Genomic DNA, 19,512 nt, shown 5'->3' with positions numbered 1-19,512 from the left:
CCAATTAAAGACAAATTAACTGACTAATTCATCTTAGTTCACAATGGTGTTCACAGCTGCACAATAATGAGAATTACATTTTTTCACTCATTAGGAAATTATTCATTACGTGCATACAGCTTCTGTATTTTGTTGTAGCTTAGTAGACTGTAATTTACTGTTACTACTACTTTTGTAGTTATTTCAAAAAGGTTCAGTGCGGAATGTGCAAATCTGATTTATTATGTCCATAGATGTCTCAACTCTTCTGCCTTCTTCTGTCTGCTTTTATAAAAAAAATTCTGGAAATTGAACAAACCTCCCTAAATGCACTCCACGAGTTAATTGTATCTATTTAGTGTGAAAAATAAAACAAATGTGAATCAAAGCCTAGTTTTCGTGTACAGGCTTGTAATTAAAGAATGTGAAGAATAAACCTGTCAACAGAAAATCCTCCTTTGTTTTAAGAGTTGTTGGATAGTTTGTGAAGAAGCACCTTGCATGCCTTTAGGACATGTAATCAAGTCATAATTGTTAATAAAAGTAAATGGAATGATGAAAATATGTCATATGTGTCTCATTTACCGCATTAACCTCAGCTTTTAAATATTGTTGAGGAACTATGAATTGTTTAGATCATTCACGTCACTCACTGGGGCTTTAACTCCAACCCTGTGAGTGTGGCAGAGTCCCTCCGCCTGACGTCACTGCCTGAATCGTTTGACCCGAGATGACCTCCTGCACCCCTGGTAAACTCAGCTGCATATTCTCTAGTTTCAAAACAGAAAACCAAACGTAAGCGTGCTTAAGCATATGGTCATATTTTCTGCCAAATGATTCCCCTGTTGCAACCCGCTGATATCGTCTCTCAGCTGGCATCTCGCCACTGGAGTGTTTATTAGCTGGGGTGGAAGGGTCCCACCTGCGTCAGTGGACGCGGCGTGGCATATGTCCACGTGGGTGTGACTCTTCGGCCAACTGAATTTAAGGAGATCCCCCCAAACAAATTGGAGTTCATCGGATTCAGGTAGAGAGAACCAAGTCAACATGACAACACTGAGTGACAAAGACAAGTCCACCGTCAAGGCGCTGTGGGGAAAAATCTCCAAGTCAGCGGACGCCATCGGTGCTGAAGCTCTGGGCAGGTAAGCCTCAAGTAATAAAACTTTGTGTCTGCAGCCGGTCAGCGATTTGTGTGACTGATGAAAGGCCTGACATCGCGCCTGTCACTGATGGGAGTATTAACGCAACAAAATCTGGGCTCTAATCTGCAATTTGGTCACATTCATTTAAACGTTTAGTTACTTCGTTTCTTAAATTGTCTAGTAGTGAATTTGTTCCAACTTAAAAAAGTGATAAGCATGTCTGATTTTGAAACAATGAAACTATTTAGAATTTAATTTAATTACAGTAACATCATTGACACTGAAGGCACTTTTTAAATCACAAGGAAAATCAGATATGATTCTGTTGTTGGGTTCTTGTGGAGAGCTGTTGTCCCCACTAATTATTTCCATCATATTAAAACTCTGCTGCTCCAGGTGAGGCTCGAACTCACAACCTCGGCATTTCTCGGCTGAATACTGTCATATAAGTACCACGCGCTGACCGATTGCGCCACTAGAGCCATATTTTTCTTCGAGTTCTATGTCATAATTGTGTTTGTTTGCGCTCGAAGTTGACCCGGCTCTCCAACATAACCACCACTTCTCTTCATCTCCACTTCCACAGGATGCTCGCCGTCTACCCGCAAACCAAGACCTACTTCTCCCACTGGCCTGACATGAGCCCCGGCTCTGGCCCCGTGAAGGCCCACGGAAAGAAGGTGATGGGTGGAGTCGCTCTGGCTGTGACCAAGATCGATGACCTGACTACCGGTCTCGGCGATCTCAGCGAGCTGCACGCCTTCAAGATGAGGGTTGACCCTTCCAACTTCAAGGTGAGACATCATGTCATGTCTTCATGATATCAGTGATGTGTGCTGAGATTACGTTCATATGCGTTCACATGCGTTCTCGCTAACATGACTTGTGCACTAATTACGCAGATGTGCCGCACAATTTTAAATTTCAACAAGCCATAAAGTGTAAATTAAAGTTTTAAAATCTTAGTTTCCGTTTTATGAGCAAAATAAATAAGTCATCTTTGCTGGTATAACTTGCTTTATTGAAACTCTCGGTAGAGTTTTGCAGTGTAAACAATATATTTGTTTCCTCTGTCATCTGCAGATCCTGTCTCACTGCATTCTGGTGGTGGTCGCCAAAATGTTCCCCAAGGAATTCACCCCGGATGCCCACGTCTCCTTGGATAAATTCCTGGCCTCCGTGGCCCTGGCTCTCGCAGAGAGATACCGCTAAACTGCCCGCAATGGGAATGCGGTCTGCCATACACGATTCACCATGTTAACTCATGGTGAAAAATGAAATAATAAACTGCATGCCGCACAGCACTCATATTGTGTCTTTTATGTCTCCTCATCGATTCATACATGCGCAAGTCACTGTGTATATCACTGGTTTATTTTATAGTTGTATGGCTATCAACGAGGGAAACACACGAAGTTTTGTACATTTGTCTTTATTTCATACTGAAAAATCCACATGAAAGAAGAAAAAAAAAGAAAACTACAGCATCAAATTGACCACATGACATTATGAAATGATTGCTGATATTTGTTGGGACACACAGTGTTCACAGGTTTATTGTCGTCTGAGCAATAAACCTACAATAGAGGCTGTTATGATTTCATAACCACGCGTAGTTTATGGTCACCGAGAATGAGCCTGAAATGGAAGACAGACTTTTTGTTAAAATTTTTGGCATTTTATTTGTTCGGTTCATTCGTTCATGTTTTGGCTCCTCTTACCTGACTAAAGCAGCGGCCACCAGGCCTCCTCCTATGGGTCCGACCCAGTACACCCAGTGGTACACCCAGTAGTTGGTCATCACAGCCGGGCCAAAAGCCCTTGCAGGATTCAGACATGTCCCTGATACATCACCCCTGCACACTTGGACATGAACGCAACCACACTTTTACTAGTCTTTCATCCTTTACCTGATGTTATCCATGACTGCCACCATCACTGCCACTGCCAGTCCGTGCACCAGGGCTGGCTGCAGCCGTCCAGCTGCTGGCACGTTCTCGATGACAGACACAGCCGATGAAAACGAAGAACATGGTCCCCACTATCTCCGCCAGGCAGGCTGGAACAGTTTCTCATATTTGTTGGGAGTTCTGGCCACGGGCGGCTTCCTGCCCCTCTCCATCAGAGTTGAATCTGTGTCTTCCATTTCCATTTTCTCAACTGCCATTGTTGCCTCTTTTTGCTTCTATTTCTTGTTCTGCTTGTGTTCCAGGTGTTTGCCTGCCTGTGCACCTCCCAGCACCTACAGTACACCTGACCCAGTCTGCAGACTAAGTTAAAGGCACTACAAGGTGTTGTGATTATTTATACCTATCAGCACGCACACTGAACTGGAATTGCATCATAAGTCATAAAACATCAAAGGTGAAGGATACTCAAAGACTCATTGTATCAATACAGTCCAAACATGCCCTAAACTCAAGTTCTTTGACACCTTTAGATAGAGTCAAGCCAGGTAAGCTGGTGTAAAAGTTTCAAAACAAGAAACAAGCTGCTTGAGCATGACCTCAGACAGTGGGTCATGCACATACATACCTAGACTTACCAACAGTAGCCTAAAAGACAGACTTTTGTCTTCAGCTTTTATGAGTAAGTTTTATGAGTGAATGTGTTGAACTTGTGTTACAAAGGTAGATCAGATCAAACTCTTATATTGTTCTGCTAACACCTCTAGACTTTTACTTTTTTACTTTACTTTTACTAAGTTATACACAGTGGTGTGCATTATTCCAGTGCTGTACTTCAGTACGATTTTGAGGTACTTGTACTTTATTTGAGTAAATCTATTCCATGCTGCTTTTATACTTTGACATTTTATGATACTGAGAGTACTTCACTACATTTCAGAGGGAAATATTGTACTTTTTATTCCACCACATTCTAGTGACTAGTTATTTTGTAGATTGAAATTTTATATTAAACATTTACAAAATACAGTAAATTGTTAAAGCAACCTTTTTGGCTTATGACCCTTTCTTTGGTTAGTAGCCCCTACTTGTCACATTTCAGATGTCAGATGTTTGCAGTTTCAACAAAGAGTGATTTCCTTTCTTAATTTCTCAGATGATTTCATTTAAATAACTGTTGAGGCCCAAAGAGGTAAAATTATTAAGATTGGAGAAAATTCCAAACCTGAATACAAATTTGTGAGGCAGAACTTTCCTAACCTATTAATCATCTCACAACCCTAAAGATTTATCTTGTGACCCTTTGGATAACTATTTGACTTAACATAAAGAAACTTAATCTAGCTTTCATTTGGTCTTTATTTTTTCATTGAGGAGACAAACAACATGTAAAACAGATGTTAGATCTCCTTTAGATGCCCACATGTATGAGTGGGGGGGCTGATGCATTTAGTGGTACTTCCTGCCAAGAGCGAACACCACCACAGCCAGGAACTTCTGGAAGGCGCACTGAGTGTCGACAGTGAAAGCATCTCCCAGGTTGGCGGCGATGACGATGGTCAGACAGTCAGACAAAATCTATACAGTGTAAAAAAAACAAACAATTAAATGGCTTTCATGCTGTATTTTAGACAAGAAAACAAAAAAAGTACATTCGGCATCACGGAAGACTGCATTTTGATATGCAAACTTGCTGTAGAATATGTCTACATTAAATATGGACTTTTTAAAATGTGCATAGGTGCATTTGCAGAAAAGGTGTGAAGGGATGAAGGTTTACCCTGAAGTTGTCGGGGTCAACGTGCAGCTTGTCAGAGTGCAGGACGCTCAGTTCAGAATAGGCTTCGTTGATGTTGTCCATGTTCTTCACAGCCCTGTCCAGACCGTGCAGCACCTTGACGCCATGGGCAGCGATTTTGGCGTTGCCCTTGATGGCCTCAGGGGTGGAGAGGTCACCATAGGCGCCGAAGTACCTCTGAGTCCAGGGGTACACAATCAGACACCTGCAGGGGAAGAAACCGGTGAGTTGGATGGATTCTCTTGGATTTAATACATTTTCTATTCATCACTAATCTTTCATGCATTACATTCTTCATTTCACAAAGAGCAGATCCCATACCTGGCCAGAGCCTTGGGGCCAATGTCTTCATAGTTCAGGTTGGCAAAGATGCCAGCGATGATGCTGCGCTCCTGCTGAGTCCACTCAACCATGATGGCTCTTGATTAATGTTTGTTCAGGCTTGAAAGTAAAGGCTGAACTGATGCATCAGCTTGACCTCTGTCTATTTGAATGCCTCAAAGCACCGCCCACCCCCAGCTGTGATTGGCTGGAGATGAAATGTTGCAGATAAATGCAGACGTCTAGAAGTTTCTGGATGTTCTGATACTGATCCAGTGTTTTTACTGATTCGTAGAAATGTTTTTCAGGCCCAGTTAAAATAATTGTCACACTACACCCTCAGAAAAAAACAGTTCATCATCAGTTAAACATGCGGTTTTTTCATTAGGTTGGATTTATGCATACTGCAGAGTCAAACACTTGGGCAGAGATCTTGTGCTTGTTGACGAAAAGCAAATCAACTTAATTTAGGGTCGTTTTCTTGTTTGAAATGAATTATTTTCCCAATTCAAAAAAAGTCAGGACAAAATGTGCATTAAGTTTGATTTCTTGCACTTTTTCAGTTTTTAAGACATTGGATTTTAGAAAATCTTTTCAGAATATGCTCTATTTCCACTTTTACTTGCGGGATAGGCCTACTTTTCACCACTCAGAGCAATGATTCAATCCTTAGGCATTTCTCTGAGCTCTTTTGACTTTGTTACTTTGTTGTTATTACTCAGCAAGCATCATTTGTCGAAGTTAAAGCAGCAGTTTAAAAAAAAAATCCTTGGTGATTCAAACCATGTTCATTTTATCATTACCTGTAGTCATTTGTTTAAAAATAACAAAAGCAACCGAAATACATGTGTTAATATTTCAGTGACGGCAACAGAAAACTGGAACAAACAGTGTATGAACGACATATGCAGATATGTCTCAATATTATTAGAGTATTTCTCAAAAATCCAAGACTTCTGGTTAATATACTTGAGTACAAATATAAACTGATTAAATGAGACATATACAGCTTCTTATAAGTGATTAAACATAACCTTAATGTGTGTTTGTTCATTAGACTTCATGGATGTCACTGAATTCATTCAAACATGTCTTTCTTTGCCAAACAGTTGGAGTTTTCATGCCAGAGCTTTATCTATAAAACCACACTCCCCAGCAGCGCCCAAATGCAGCCACTGGCCAATTTATGTATGTTTTGATTAAGCAAATACCGTTGATTAAGGTTACTTGCGCTTCTTCCTCCCACTGATGAGAACTTCGTTTATGTTAGAAGCCAAAAACGCCCAATTAAAGACAAATTAACTGACTAATTCATCTTAGTTCACAATGGTGTTCACAGCTGCACAATAATGAGAATTACATTTTTTCACTCATTAGGAAATATTCATTACGTGCATACAGCTTCTGTATTTTGTTGTAGCTTAGTAGACTGTAATTTACTGTTACTACTACTTTTGTAGTTATTTCAAAAAGGTTCAGTGCGGAATGTGCAAATCTGATTTATTGTGTCCATAGATGTCTCAACTCTTCTGCCTTCTTCTGTCTGCTTTTATAAAAAAAATTCTGGAAATTGAACAAACCTCCCTTAATGCACTCCACGAGTTAATTGTATCTATTTAGTGTGAAAAATAAAACAAATGTGAATCAAAGCCTAGTTTTCGTGTACAGGCTTGTATTTAAAGAATGTGAAGAATAAACCTGTCAACAGAAAATCCTCCTTTGTTTTAAGAGTTGTTGGATAGTTTGTGAAGAAGCACCTTGCATGCCTTTAGGACATGTAATCAAGTCATAATTGTTAATAAAAGTAAATGGAATTATGAAAATATGTCATATGTGTCTCATTTACCGCATTAACCTCAGCTTTTAAATATTGTTGAGGAACTATGAATTGTTTAGATCATTCACGTCACTCACTGGGGCTTTAACTCCAACCCTGTGAGTGTGGCAGAGTCACTGCCTGAATCGTTTGACCCGAGATGACCTCCTGCACCCCTGGTAAGCTCAGCTGCATATTCTCTAGTTTCAAAACAGAAAACCAAACGTAAGCGTGCTTAAGCATATGGTCATATTTTCTGCCAAATGATTCCCCTGTTGCAACCCGCTGATATCGTCTCTCAGCTGGCATCTCGCCACTGGAGTGTTTATTAGCTGGGGTGGAAGGGTCCCACCTGCGTCAGTGGACGCGGCGTGGCATATGTCCACGTGGGTGTGACTCTTCGGCCAACTGAATTTAAGGAGATCCCCCCAAACAAATTGGAGTTCATCGGATTCAGGTAGAGAGAACCAAGTCAACATGACAACACTGAGTGACAAAGACAAGTCCACCGTCAAGGCGCTGTGGGGAAAAATCTCCAAGTCAGCGGACGCCATCGGTGCTGAAGCTCTGGGCAGGTAAGCCTCAAGTAATAAAACTTTGTGTCTGCAGCCGGTCAGCGATTTGTGTGACTGATGAAAGGCCTGACATCGCGCCTGTCACTGATGGGAGTATTAACGCAACAAAATCTGGGCTCTAATCTGCAATTTGGTCACATTCATTTAAACGTTTAGTTACTTCGTTTCTTAAATTGTCTAGTAGTGAATTTGTTCCAACTTAAAAAAGTGATAAGCATGTCTGATTTTGGAACAATGAAACTATTTAGAATTTAATTTAATTACAGTAACATCATTGACACTGAAGGCACTTTTTAAATCACAAGGAAAATCAGATATGATTCTGTTGTTGGGTTCTTGTGGAGAGCTGTTGTCCCCACTAATTATTTCCATCATATTAAAACTCTGCTGCTCCAGGTGAGGCTCGAACTCACAACCTCGGCATTTCTCGGCTGAATACTGTCATATAAGTACCACGCGCTGACCGATTGCGCCACTAGAGCCATATTTTTCTTCGAGTTCTATGTCATAATTGTGTTTGTTTGCGCTCGAAGTTGACCCGGCTCTCCAACATAACCACCACTTCTCTTCATCTCCACTTCCACAGGATGCTCGCCGTCTACCCGCAAACCAAGACCTACTTCTCCCACTGGCCTGACATGAGCCCCGGCTCTGGCCCCGTGAAGGCCCACGGAAAGAAGGTGATGGGTGGAGTCGCTCTGGCTGTGACCAAGATCGATGACCTGACTACCGGTCTCGGCGATCTCAGCGAGCTGCACGCCTTCAAGATGAGGGTTGACCCTTCCAACTTCAAGGTGAGACATCATGTCATGTCTTCATGATATCAGTGATGTGTGCTGAGATTACGTTCATATGCGTTCACATGCGTTCTCGCTAACATGACTTGTGCACTAATTACGCAGATGTGCCGCACAATTTTAAATTTCAACAAGCCATAAAGTGTAAATTAAAGTTTTAAAATCTTAGTTTCCGTTTTATGAGCAAAATAAATAAGTCATCTTTGCTGGTATAACTTGCTTTATTGAAACTCTCGGTAGAGTTTTGCAGTGTAAACAATATATTTGTTTCCTCTGTCATCTGCAGATCCTGTCTCACTGCATTCTGGTGGTGGTCGCCAAAATGTTCCCCAAGGAATTCACCCCGGATGCCCACGTCTCCTTGGATAAATTCCTGGCCTCCGTGGCCCTGGCTCTCGCAGAGAGATACCGCTAAACTGCCCGCAATGGGAATGCGGTCTGCCATACACGATTCACCATGTTAACTCATGGTGAAAAATGAAATAATAAACTGCATGCCGCACAGCACTCATATTGTGTCTTTTATGTCTCCTCATCAATTCATACATGCGCAAGTCACTGTGTATATCACTGGTTTATTTTATAGTTGTATGGCTATCAACGAGGGAAACACACGAAGTTTTGTACATTTGTCTTTATTTCATACTGAAAAATCCACATGAAAGAGGAAAAAAAAAGAAAACTACAGCATCAAATTGACCACATGACATTATGAAATGATTGCTGATATTTGTTGGGACACACAGTGTTCACAGGTTTATTGTCGTCTGAGCAATAAACCTACAATAGAGGCTGTTATGATTTCATAACCACGCGTAGTTTATGGTCACCGAGAATGAGCCTGAAATGGAAGACAGACTTTTTGTTAAAATTTTTGGCATTTTATTTGTTCGGTTCATTCGTTCATGTTTTGGCTCCTCTTACCTGACTAAAGCAGCGGCCACCAGGCCTCCTCCTATGGGTCCGACCCAGTACACCCAGTGGTACACCCAGTAGTTGGTCATCACAGCCGGGCCAAAAGCCCTTGCAGGATTCAGACATGTCCCTGATACATCACCCCTGCACCAAGAAACAAATAGTGAGCTGAATATTTTAGTGAAATACAATTTAAAAGTTTTGTTTGACAAAATCTAGAAATGTCAGCAAAAACTGATATAGCCTACAGTAAACTTTAAGTTTCATTCATAATAATTTGGTTTCAGAGTTTTCATGTTTTTCTGTTGGTAAGATTGGAAGTATATATATATTTTAATTAAAAAAATATAATGATAATTATCTGTCGCCAAGATCAGAAATATTTTAAAATAAAATAAAAAACTTTTTTTTTCTGGTACACCAACTTGCATTTAAAATCTATCTAGTCTGTTTTGTGTCATTGTAAATGAAAGTATCGGTTATTTAATTTTGCCACAATTAATGAATTAATGATTTTGAAATAATTAAGACATTCGCAAGTAAATATCTCAGAATTTATGCCAGAAAAAATAAACTATAAATACAAGTACATATTAAATTAAAGATAAAACGTATTCCCACTTTTCAAATAAAATATATAATGTCAAGAGAATAACATATTTTTGAGTTAAACTAATAAAAGTTAGTGTAAATGTTTAACACAGTACACATGATAATAAACGCGCCATGACAATAAACCTGACAATAAACTTTCCACACACACACACACACATTATATGGTCATCGCCCTTTTATCTCACCCTGCCAGGACGTTAATGATGACAGTACAGCCCACCAGGAAAGGAGCCAGCGGGGTTTTCGTCTTGCCGTTGACTGCAACCAGCAGCACCACCATGGTGATCAAGCAGGTCATGGCCACCTCCCCGAAGAGGGCTCCGTACAGCTGGTTTTCTGACTTGAGGATATCAAACGCGGCCCCTGTGGCGTTGATGTATCTCTCTGTAGGCGTCATAATCTGTGAAATGTAAGTGATGATGAGCATATTTTTTCTCTTCTTAAGGGTAAATCTGTTAAAATGTGCGCAAACTTTCAGATGACCTTTGACATTCCAGCTCCAAGCACTCCTCCAATCAGCTGGCTGACGAGGTAGGGTCCCACCATCGCCAGCTCCATGCCTCCACACAGGTAGATGGCAATAGTGAAGGGAGGGTTGAAATGGGAGCCACTGGAAAAAAGCAAGAGCAAATTTGAAAATGGTGAGATCATGCAAACTGCAAGAGACACAAATGGTTGTTCAGCACATATTGCACACAAAAAAAGCATTGAAATTATGAACGCAACCACACTTTTACTAGTCTTTCATCCTTTACCTGATGTTATCCATGACTGCCACCATCACTGCCACCGCCAGTCCGTGCACCAGGGCTGGCTGCAGCCGTCCAGCTGCTGGCACGTTCTCGATGACAGACACACAGCCGATGAAAACGAAGAACATGGTCCCCACTATCTCTGCCAGGCAGGGCTGGAACAGTTTCTCATATTTGTTGGGAGTTCTGGCCACAGGCGGCTTCCTGCCCCTCTCCATCAGAGTTGAATCTGTGTCTTCCATTTCCATTTTCTCAACTGCCATTGTTGCCTCTTTTTGCTTCTATTTCTTGTTCTGCTTGTGTTCCAGGTGTTTGCCTGCCTGTGCACCTCCCAGCACCTACAGTACACCTGACCCAGTCTGCAGACTAAGTTAAAGGCACTACAAGGTGTTGTGATTATTTATACCTATCAGCTGGCACACTGAACTGGAATTGCATCATAAGTCATAAAACATCAAAGGTGAAGGACACTCAAAGACTCATTGTATCAATACAGTCCAAACATGCCCTAAACTCAAGTTCTTTGACACCTTTAGATAGAGTCAAGCCAGGTAAGCTGGTGTAAAAGTTTCAAAACAAGAAACAAGCTGCTTGAGCATGACCTCAGACAGTGGGTCATGCACATACAAACCTAGACTTACCAACAGTAGCCTAAAAGACAGACTTTTGTCATCAGCTTTTATGAGTGAGTGTGTTGAACTTGTGTTACAAAGGTAGATCAGATCAAACTCTTATATTGTTCTGCTAACACCTCTAGACTTTTACTTTTTTACTTTACTTTTACTAAGTTATACACAGTGGTGTGCATTATTCCAGTGCTGTACTTCAGTACGATTTTGAGGTACTTGTACTTTATTTGAGTAAATCTATTCCATGCTGCTTTTATACTTTGACATTTTATGATACTGAGAGTACTTCACTACATTTCAGAGGGAAATATTGTACTTTTTATTCCACCACATTCTAGTGACTAGTTATTTTGTAGATTGAAATTTTATATTAAACATTTACAAAATACAGTAAATTGTTAAAGCAACCTTTTTGGCTTATGACCCTTTCTTTGGTTGGGGCTACTTGTCACATTTCAGATGTCAGTTGTTTGTAGTTTCAACAAAGAGTGATTTCCTTTCTTAATTTCTCAGATGATTTCATTTAAATAACTGTTGAGGCCCAAAGAGGTAAAATTATTAAGATTGGAGAAAATTCCAAACCTGAATACAAATTTGTGAGGCAGAACTTTCCTAACCTATTAATCATCTCACAACCCTAAAGATTTATCTTGTGACCCTTTGGATAACTATCTGACTTAACATAAAGAAACTTAATCTAGCTCCACCTTGGAAAATGCTACGTATGCATTGTTACATCAGTATTCACAGTGTAATAATGTCATAAATAATTGTTTATCAGGCAGAGGGGACATTTTTCGTACATTTACTTTTGATACTTTTGATACATTTTAATGACAAATTAAAGGAAAAATGTGAAGCATATTAAATGCAGATGCTTCCATGCAGGGCACAATGACTTAGTGAATGGTTTGGTGAGTTTGAAAATGATGTGAATCGAATGCTATGACTTCATAGCCACTAGATCTCAAATCAATTGAACACGTATGGGAGATTTTTGAGCAACGTGTCAGACAGTGCTCTTGGCTCGCCACCTTTCTAAGATGTTTTATGTTGCTTTTCTCTTTAATTTGTCACCCATTTGTATTTAAATGCATGACTTTATTTTTTATCAAGAATTATTCATAAGTAGTTCTTTTTTTCTGTTGCTGCATGCTTGCTCGTGTTGTCATGAAGGGTGGATTACCAACTGCACAAAGTGGGCAACTTTTTTAATTGAACATTTATTTGGGAATGCACACCACTAAAGCACAATATCAAATGACACAATAAGGGTCTTGAAGTGTCTCCTGCTTTATTACCTAATGGCCTAACTGAGGTCCTGTATTTTAGAGTGTCCCAGTCTTAAGATTTTAAATTTTTTGGTTTATATGTTCCACATTTCAAAAGAAATTTGGGGCCCCAGTCACACATTAACAATACTGTTAATGTGTGATTGGCAATACTGATTGTGTCATTAACAATACTGTTAATGTGTGATTGCTGCAGTGTTGCACAGATTTGTATTCACAAATTTGGCATCCATCTGTACTTAGAAAGCTTTTTATTGTAACCCATGGGGACAATCATAGCCTTATTTCAATTGATCGAAGGGCACCAGTTTACGATTCTAATCGAGCTTTATTGTACAGTGTGGTGCCCCGTCCTTGAACCATCTTTCAAGTAATAAAGCTATCAAAGCATAGTTTTCCACTTAAGGACTTTGACCCAAATAATGAGCACAAGACTGTAAATAGATAACAGAAGAAGGTGCCCCAGTAACCCAATGGCCACTGTGCACACCACACAGCAATGTCAGTGGCTCAATTCCAGCTAGAGACCCTTGTGGTATTTTATACCCATATCTCTCTCCCTATGTTTCCTGTCTGCTGCTTTGCTGCCCACTATCCAGGTCAAAAATGCCAAAAAATCATCTTTAAAAAAAATAAATAACAGAAGCTGTGATCATTTGCATGAAACTGCAGGTATTGGAATTTATTATTATTATATTATTAACATCACTGGAAGTTTTCTAGCCATCATTCACATATGTAAAGTCCAAGTCTGGAGTAGCTATCAGATACATACATATCATATCATCAAACACATTTAATTGAATCATGAAATACAAAGTGAGAGGAAGAGTGGAAGCCAGCTATTATAGCTGATCAAGAACAAATACAATTGTACACAGTTACTGACAAATTTAAATAACACAGTCTGACTATGGAAGAAATACACAAACATCTAAATGGAAAAAAAGCTGTCATCAGGTCAGTGTGGACGTCCTCCATCGACCCTCTTTAATAAATTAGGCGCTCACTTCAGCACAACTCGAATTTTCTGATCACCAAACAAGAATCTTCATGAGAGACAGAGACATTTTTAGTTAGTGCACTGATCATCATTGGTCATTCACAACAGCACAATGTATGTTTTGATATTATTACAAAATCATATTTAAATGTTGAACATATTTCATCACCAGTATTAGCTGAACTAAAAACAGGCAAATAGGTTGGAGATCCGACTGTAATTAAGTTAAATCTCAGCAGGGTGGAGCCACAGGAGCACAGGGTTGTTTTTTTTTGTTTTTTTGAGTCTGAGTAATGTCAGTCTGAAGTCCAGTGGAAAAGGGGAAAGGCACTTGCTACTGTTATAAACTCCAGACAAAAAAAAATTCTATTTAGCAATGGAGCTTTCAGATTTAAACCGGCCCCTTATCTATACACCTGTCTATCTACAAAAGATAGTGGTGAGAAAGTGGTATTAAGTTTCACCAACAGCTCCTACAATCAAATAAATGTTTTATTACATTAAAAAAATCTGGACTCAAACAGTAACGACAGCCAGGAGAATGTGTGGCCTCTGGATGAAACAACACAGTGTCTACAGTGTGAGGCTGCACTTATACGCACAGGGGTGCTTGAGCACACATGGTAACGTGTTGATGTTTAGCAGGTACAGTGCTTACCATGTTCACCATCTTAGTTTAGCCTGTTAATGTGCTAATATTTGCTAATTAGCAATGTACACAAAGTTCACTTAAGGCTGATGGGGATGTCATTAGTTTTGCAGGTAACAAATCATAAACCAAAGTATTGGATAAGTTAAAAAAAAAGTTAAGGGATCACTGAGGTTATTACAATTCATCCTGTTAGGTGAATGAATGTCTGCACCAAATTTCATGGCAATTCATCCAATAGTTGTTGAGACATTTCACTCAAAATCAAATGTCAACCTCATGGTGGTGCAATAGGAAAAGTCTAGGAAAGTGATTCGAATACATTGTTGAAAATCATGGTTGAGATATTTTAGTCTGGACTAAACTGACTGATCAACCAATATCAACCATACTGCTAGCATGGCTGAAAAATCATAATTTTTATTTCCTGCCTTAAATACTAAACTACCACTATGTTCAATACTGATCATACCTGATGAAGCTGACAGTGAGCAGTGCACCACAGGTGGGTCCAACCCAGTAGATCCAGTGAAGGTTCCAGTAGTTCGCAGCCACTGCAGGGCCGAAGGCTCGAGCAGGGTTCATACAGGCTCCAGATACCACCCCTCTGAAACAACAGCCAGCATATATCAGTACACAGCTAGTGATCAGATTCATGTAGCAACAGTTCTACAACCTGTATGAGTATGTGGAGGTATGTGATATGTGATATGTATCACATTTTTCCAGCTGAGCCTACACAGACAAAAACACAAATATGGAAATTTCTCATGTGAAATAACCAAAATTGTTCCAACTTTGGCAGAAAAGGACCTCACTGAATATAAAAAGAAGGTGATTGAGAAAAAAAAGTTTTCATAGGCAAACTTAAGGCAAACTTTTAGTGGGACAAAAGCTAAAAAGGAATTTTAAAAAAATGTAAATAGCATTATAATGCTTTTTTCTTAACAATGCCACAAAATTATGTTATTTTCTACCTGGAAATATCAGAGAGGCCAACTCAGTAGCTAGTTTTAAAAAACAGCTACAATAAATTTGTACAATCAGCTCCCTTCATTTATGTAGCCAAGCCAAGTTTTAATGACCTTTTATTGTTTTATCTACATATCCTGGTTTTATGATTGATTTTGATTTGACGTTGTCCTGTTGCTCTGACTTTGTCATCTGCACTCAAAGCACTTTGAGGCTCAATCCTTGTATGAATTGTGCTATACAAATAAAGTTGTTATTATTATTATTATTATTATTATTATTATTATTATTATTATTATTATTATTATTATTATTATTGGCACAAAGGTAAAGCAAGTTTCTGTGCAGAAATAGCTATTGAAATGTTTTTTTTACAGTGTTTTATTAAAAAATGATAGATTTAAAATGTTCCTAGATAGAAATGAAACATTAAATTCACAGTCAATCAACCTTGTCAATTTAATGACCAAAACCTATAATGAACCTTTGCATCCATCTGATAACTGATAATGAACACATGTGTAGAGGAGTGTTGTGGTCATGGCTGTAGACTATTACTGTACTGTAAGCCATGTACTCTTTCATACAGTCACAGTTATTAAAAATAATGTTTTTTATGCTGCATTTGACTACTTTTAGGCCAACAAAATGAATACATAAAGGATTTGGTATTTCTCCACTACACTTTTATTCCCTGCAACACTGGGTATTGTATTTCAGGAAATAAAACATGAACACTATTTTGAAGGATGTGTAATTTTCTAATAATTTCCTGCGAAATTTAGTGGAAAAAACTAATTAATTTTATGCTAATTAAAGGGAAAATGGAGGATATTCTATGACAGTTTAGTCAACGCGTAGTTATTGATTTCCAGATAACTTTCCTTAAGAAGTAACAGTACAGCTAACTAAATAAATTAAATATAACCTCTTAGAGAATGTCTTTTTGCTTCATGACTTCAGTATTTCTAAAATCTACGTTAATGCCCTGGTTGGGGTCTCAAAGACTGAGATAAAAAGAAAGTGAAATAAGTCATTTTCTGGACCTCAGGATCTACAATTCCTAGCTACACCCCTGGTTCCAGCTGAAGCTCTTACCCAGCAAGTATGTTGGCTGTCACAGTGAGACCAATGCAGAAAGGAGCCCACTGTGAGCGTGTTTGATTGTTGACGGCCCCCATGCACACCACCATGGTAAGGATCAAGGTCATCATCACCTCTGCCAGTGTGGCTTTACCCAGATTGCCAGTCATTGCCACTGTGTTAAAGGCTCCTCCAAGGGTAGCAGTATCCATTGTAGAGGGATATATAGACTAAAAGAAGAACAAACAGAGTATAAATCATAATTCATTTTCTTTTCTAATTAATTTTTTAAACCCTACAAAGCATGCCAGGAAATCAAGAACAAGTGTTACCAGGATTAAATGTTACTAAAGATACAAGTAGTTTTAATGTTTTGCTTAGTCAAAATGTTGACTTGCTGAGTCACAATTATCAGATAATAAGTCAGCATTTTGACTAAGTCACAATTACATGAAGCCACATTTTCTGATTTACTGAGTCAAACTTAGGGGATAATCAGTCAACGTTTTAAATTAACAAGTCAAAATTATGAGACAATAAGTAAAACTTCTTATTCTTCTTATGATATTGTTATTTGACTAAGCAAATTAAATTTTTGACATATCATTTTATTTTTATCATGAGTTACTTTTTATCTACTTTTTTATTTTCCTGGCAGAAATGAGCTTCCATAGATTTTCCTTACCTTGGCCAAACCTGCACCAATCATCCCTCCAGACATCTGAGCCAGGACATAAGGCACCAGCAGAGGCAGCTCCATCCCTCCACAAAGGTAGATGCTCAGAGACACCACAGGGTTAAAGTGCCCCCCACTGAAATGAACATGATAAACTTTACTCTGTGTCTCTCATATGATAGTAATAACAACTGATAATAATGACTTGTATCCATAAGTATTGGGAAAAAACATAATTTGCAAATGATTATTTGTATTAGTACTTATTTTGTTGTATCAAATTGATAATAGACAATGCAAATAAGTGATCAGTCTTTGACAGTTAGTTAATATAGCCTACTCTACTGTTAGCCAATTCACCTGAGTGAACAGTCAGCTTAAAAACATGCAATATAAAGAATTTAAAACACCCAACAAAACGTAATGTCATCAGTCTTTACCTAATTGGCCCAAACACTATAATCAGCACTGCCAGTGCCAGTCCATGTGCCACAGCAGGCTGGATGGCACCATCTCCCACATTCCCAATGACAGACGCGCACCCCACAAATATAAACAGGGTCGTCCCGAGCAGCTCAGCCAGGCAGGGCTGAACATACTGCTCAAAGATGGTGCAAATCTTCTTGTGTGTAGTGATCTTGTCTCTCTTTGCCGGCACCTCTCCCATCTCTGCATCAGCTATCATGAGGACCTCTGTCTTGGATTCTGACCCTGACATATTGACTTGGAAACAAACTCTTTTTGCCCTGTTCTAGTATCACTTGCTCCACTGGTAGACCACAGCCTGCACTAAGTGGCAGGTGAACGTACATTTATATATATTGAGGCATTCGTCGGCTGATGCATCAAGGACATACGCACATCCCCATTTTTTCCCTGATGCCCCACCTTCCTGCAATTGTTTATACTCTCAAGACAATTGGCACTCAATGACGAGAAACTCATAAAAATTCCTAGTATTATGTAATGTGTCAAAGAGCACCCACAGACATAGAGATGAGTTATCACTCAAGGGCACATCACCAATGCTAATTTTGTTTAGTTGATACCACATTTTTGTGTTTTCTATCCGTAAAATACTTTTTAATACATCTGAAGAGTGTGTATATCTTGTTTTTTTCAATACTGAAGCTACAATAAAATTGTAATTTTGGGGGTGGGGTGGGGTTTCCCTTTTACATTGATATAGAGCACTCAGCAAAGTTGCCTATTTACACATCCAGAAAATACAGAGCAACATTAGCATTCTTTTGGAGTCTTAATTGTGTCTGGCCACCTGCCAAATGTAACAACCCAGTATTACAGCAGTTTATGAAATAGTCATGAAATTTAATCTACAGATTCATGTACATGGACACAAATTTTCCATTTTTTTTGTGACACTCAGCACAACTTTCAAACTCATGTATTTTGATTGGAAATATCTTTCGTGCCACCACATTTGTAGGTTCAGGCACAAAAACTACTTAGGGTTAGGGAAAGATCATGGTTTGGGTTAAAGCTGCAGTGCGGGACTTTTGTCTCACCCTTCTGGCAGTGAGAGTAATTACAAAAACACTATTGACACATGTTTACGTCATATGCTTTGCTGTAGCCTACTCCATTGTTACTGTTGTGGCTGTAAAAATGGTTTTGAGCATCACACAACCCCCATGAAATGAGTCGTTTCACTTCCAGAATTTGATCCATTCAGTCCGATAACATTTGGAAAGTCCAAGTTGTGGTTGAAGACAGGAGGCGAGCAGCGGTCTCCTGCGGCTGGGTCCAAAAGGGTTCACTTTTTGCGGGTTAGGATCTATCCATCCACCCAACCCGCTTTCTCCAAATATGGAAATTTGTCACCTTATATAGATGTCATCTGAACTGCGCCACATCACACAGGCTCTTTGAAAGGGTCGGTGCCATGGATGTATAAAGAGAACTGGATACAGCGTCAGAGATATGGCCCCGTTCATTCCTATGAAAGTTGCTCAGTGGCACATGAAGCCAAAAAAGTTCAACTTCTTCTGCATTGCTTCCACATCTGTGTGGCCCATAGAGCAAATGTGATCAGACCAAACAGATCAGTCTGATAGTGAGACAAGTCATTTCGCGTGGGGTGTGGCTCTCAAAAAAAATGTATCCACTGATTTACAGACGTCTCTTTCACAATGTAAGTCTATGGGAAAAAGTTTTTTTGGGCCAGTATGCATCACGTGAGGTTGTAATTACATGGTTTGGCTGCTATATCAAATTTGCTTCAAAGCCTGGTGCTCTTCTCTTTATACATCCATGGTTGGTGCTAGATTGGAGCAGCCAGAGGGATGATTTGCGAAACTCTCACGAGATTTGTAACCTAAACTAACCCTAACCATAAAAATATCTCATATTATATGATTAACTGAATGTGTGTTCTCTTATTTGCGTTAATAGTTGTTTGATTTTATTGTATTTTATTGTATTTACATTTTATGAATTGCACTTTATCCCTCTATTGCATGCACTTTTTATAGCACTTATAAAACTACACAGTGATAACCTGCATAAACTTGGCACTTTAAAGGGTTGACGTACACATATTATATATACACAACCACTCTTTAAATCAT

General features: G+C 39.2%; 5 protein-coding genes, 2 non-coding genes and 1 pseudogene across 7 annotated transcripts; 2 read left to right on the top strand and 6 right to left on the bottom strand.

Moving 5' to 3' along the window:
• The first annotated feature begins 894 nt into the window (after nt 1-894).
• Nucleotides 895-2,428, top strand: LOC121886701 (hemoglobin subunit alpha). Its single transcript, XM_042396918.1, has 3 exons — nt 895-1,124; nt 1,711-1,918; nt 2,208-2,428. The coding sequence occupies exons 1-3, from the start codon at nt 1,027-1,029 to the stop codon at nt 2,334-2,336; spliced, it is 435 nt and encodes a 144-aa protein (XP_042252852.1). The 5' UTR covers nt 895-1,026; the 3' UTR covers nt 2,337-2,428.
• On the bottom strand, nt 1,513-1,606 carry trnai-uau. The gene is made up of 2 exons: nt 1,569-1,606; nt 1,513-1,548 (listed from the first exon to the last, which is right to left on the bottom strand). It is a non-coding gene; the product is annotated as a tRNA-Ile (tRNA).
• Nucleotides 2,429-2,519: 91 nt separating the features above from the next.
• On the bottom strand, nt 2,520-3,749 carry LOC121887386 (annotated as a pseudogene).
• Nucleotides 3,750-4,372: 623 nt separating this feature from the next.
• Nucleotides 4,373-5,298, bottom strand: LOC121886698 (hemoglobin subunit beta-like). The gene is made up of 3 exons (XM_042396915.1): nt 5,151-5,298; nt 4,812-5,034; nt 4,373-4,609 (listed from the first exon to the last, which is right to left on the bottom strand). Exons 1-3 carry the CDS (start codon nt 5,240-5,242, stop codon nt 4,481-4,483), a joined length of 444 nt encoding a protein of 147 aa, XP_042252849.1. The 5' UTR covers nt 5,243-5,298; the 3' UTR covers nt 4,373-4,480.
• Nucleotides 5,299-7,310: 2,012 nt separating this feature from the next.
• Nucleotides 7,311-8,845, top strand: LOC121886702 (hemoglobin subunit alpha). The gene is made up of 3 exons (XM_042396919.1): nt 7,311-7,541; nt 8,128-8,335; nt 8,625-8,845. Exons 1-3 carry the CDS (start codon nt 7,444-7,446, stop codon nt 8,751-8,753), a joined length of 435 nt encoding a protein of 144 aa, XP_042252853.1. The 5' UTR covers nt 7,311-7,443; the 3' UTR covers nt 8,754-8,845.
• On the bottom strand, nt 7,930-8,023 carry trnai-uau. Its single transcript has 2 exons — nt 7,986-8,023; nt 7,930-7,965 (listed from the first exon to the last, which is right to left on the bottom strand). It is a non-coding gene; the product is annotated as a tRNA-Ile (tRNA).
• Nucleotides 8,846-8,933: 88 nt separating the features above from the next.
• On the bottom strand, nt 8,934-11,945 carry LOC121886696 (aquaporin-8-like). The gene is made up of 6 exons (XM_042396912.1): nt 11,092-11,945; nt 10,624-10,979; nt 10,352-10,478; nt 10,054-10,268; nt 9,263-9,397; nt 8,934-9,179 (listed from the first exon to the last, which is right to left on the bottom strand). The coding sequence occupies exons 2-6, from the start codon at nt 10,881-10,883 to the stop codon at nt 9,134-9,136; spliced, it is 783 nt and encodes a 260-aa protein (XP_042252846.1). The 5' UTR covers nt 10,884-10,979; nt 11,092-11,945; the 3' UTR covers nt 8,934-9,133.
• Nucleotides 11,946-13,216: 1,271 nt separating this feature from the next.
• Nucleotides 13,217-17,715, bottom strand: LOC121887535 (aquaporin-8-like). The gene is made up of 5 exons (XM_042398370.1): nt 17,365-17,715; nt 16,934-17,060; nt 16,264-16,478; nt 14,666-14,800; nt 13,217-13,590 (listed from the first exon to the last, which is right to left on the bottom strand). Exons 1-5 carry the CDS (start codon nt 17,640-17,642, stop codon nt 13,548-13,550), a joined length of 798 nt encoding a protein of 265 aa, XP_042254304.1. The 5' UTR covers nt 17,643-17,715; the 3' UTR covers nt 13,217-13,547.
• Between the last annotated feature and the right edge of the window lie 1,797 nt (nt 17,716-19,512).

Source organism: Thunnus maccoyii, chromosome 20 (genome assembly GCF_910596095.1).
Source record: "Thunnus maccoyii chromosome 20, fThuMac1.1, whole genome shotgun sequence".
Taxonomy (NCBI): Eukaryota; Metazoa; Chordata; class Actinopteri; order Scombriformes; family Scombridae; genus Thunnus; species Thunnus maccoyii.
Note: the sequence above shows the minus strand (reverse complement) of the source record. Positions and strands in the feature narration are given on the sequence as shown.

Excerpts from the sequence above, each read along its gene's own strand:
- LOC121886701 (XM_042396918.1), top strand. The coding sequence starts at position 1,027 with ATGACAACACTGAGTGACAAAGACAAGTCCACCGTCAAGGCGCTGTGG. Across the intron at positions 1,125-1,710 it reads GGTGCTGAAGCTCTGGGCAG|GATGCTCGCCGTCTACCCGC; the intron begins GTAAGCCTCAAG and ends CCACTTCCACAG. Across the intron at positions 1,919-2,207 it reads TTGACCCTTCCAACTTCAAG|ATCCTGTCTCACTGCATTCT; the intron begins GTGAGACATCAT and ends TGTCATCTGCAG.
- LOC121886698 (XM_042396915.1), bottom strand. The coding sequence starts at position 5,242 with ATGGTTGAGTGGACTCAGCAGGAGCGCAGCATCATCGCTGGCATCTTT. Across the intron at positions 5,035-5,150 it reads GGCCCCAAGGCTCTGGCCAG|GTGTCTGATTGTGTACCCCT; the intron begins GTATGGGATCTG and ends CTTCCCCTGCAG. Across the intron at positions 4,610-4,811 it reads TTGACCCCGACAACTTCAGG|ATTTTGTCTGACTGTCTGAC; the intron begins GTAAACCTTCAT and ends TACACTGTATAG.
- LOC121886702 (XM_042396919.1), top strand. The coding sequence starts at position 7,444 with ATGACAACACTGAGTGACAAAGACAAGTCCACCGTCAAGGCGCTGTGG. Across the intron at positions 7,542-8,127 it reads GGTGCTGAAGCTCTGGGCAG|GATGCTCGCCGTCTACCCGC; the intron begins GTAAGCCTCAAG and ends CCACTTCCACAG. Across the intron at positions 8,336-8,624 it reads TTGACCCTTCCAACTTCAAG|ATCCTGTCTCACTGCATTCT; the intron begins GTGAGACATCAT and ends TGTCATCTGCAG.
- LOC121886696 (XM_042396912.1), bottom strand. The coding sequence starts at position 10,883 with ATGGCAGTTGAGAAAATGGAAATGGAAGACACAGATTCAACTCTGATG. Across the intron at positions 10,479-10,623 it reads GCAGTCATGGATAACATCAG|TGGCTCCCATTTCAACCCTC; the intron begins GTAAAGGATGAA and ends GCTTTTTTCCAG. Across the intron at positions 9,398-10,053 it reads ATCATTAACGTCCTGGCAGG|GGGTGATGTATCAGGGACAT; the intron begins GTGAGATAAAAG and ends TTCTTGGTGCAG.
- LOC121887535 (XM_042398370.1), bottom strand. The coding sequence starts at position 17,642 with ATGTCAGGGTCAGAATCCAAGACAGAGGTCCTCATGATAGCTGATGCA. Across the intron at positions 14,801-16,263 it reads ACAGCCAACATACTTGCTGG|AGGGGTGGTATCTGGAGCCT; the intron begins GTAAGAGCTTCA and ends CTGTTGTTTCAG. Across the intron at positions 13,591-14,665 it reads CTCACTGTCAGCTTCATCAG|ATTCTTGTTTGGTGATCAGA; the intron begins GTATGATCAGTA and ends TCTCTCATGAAG.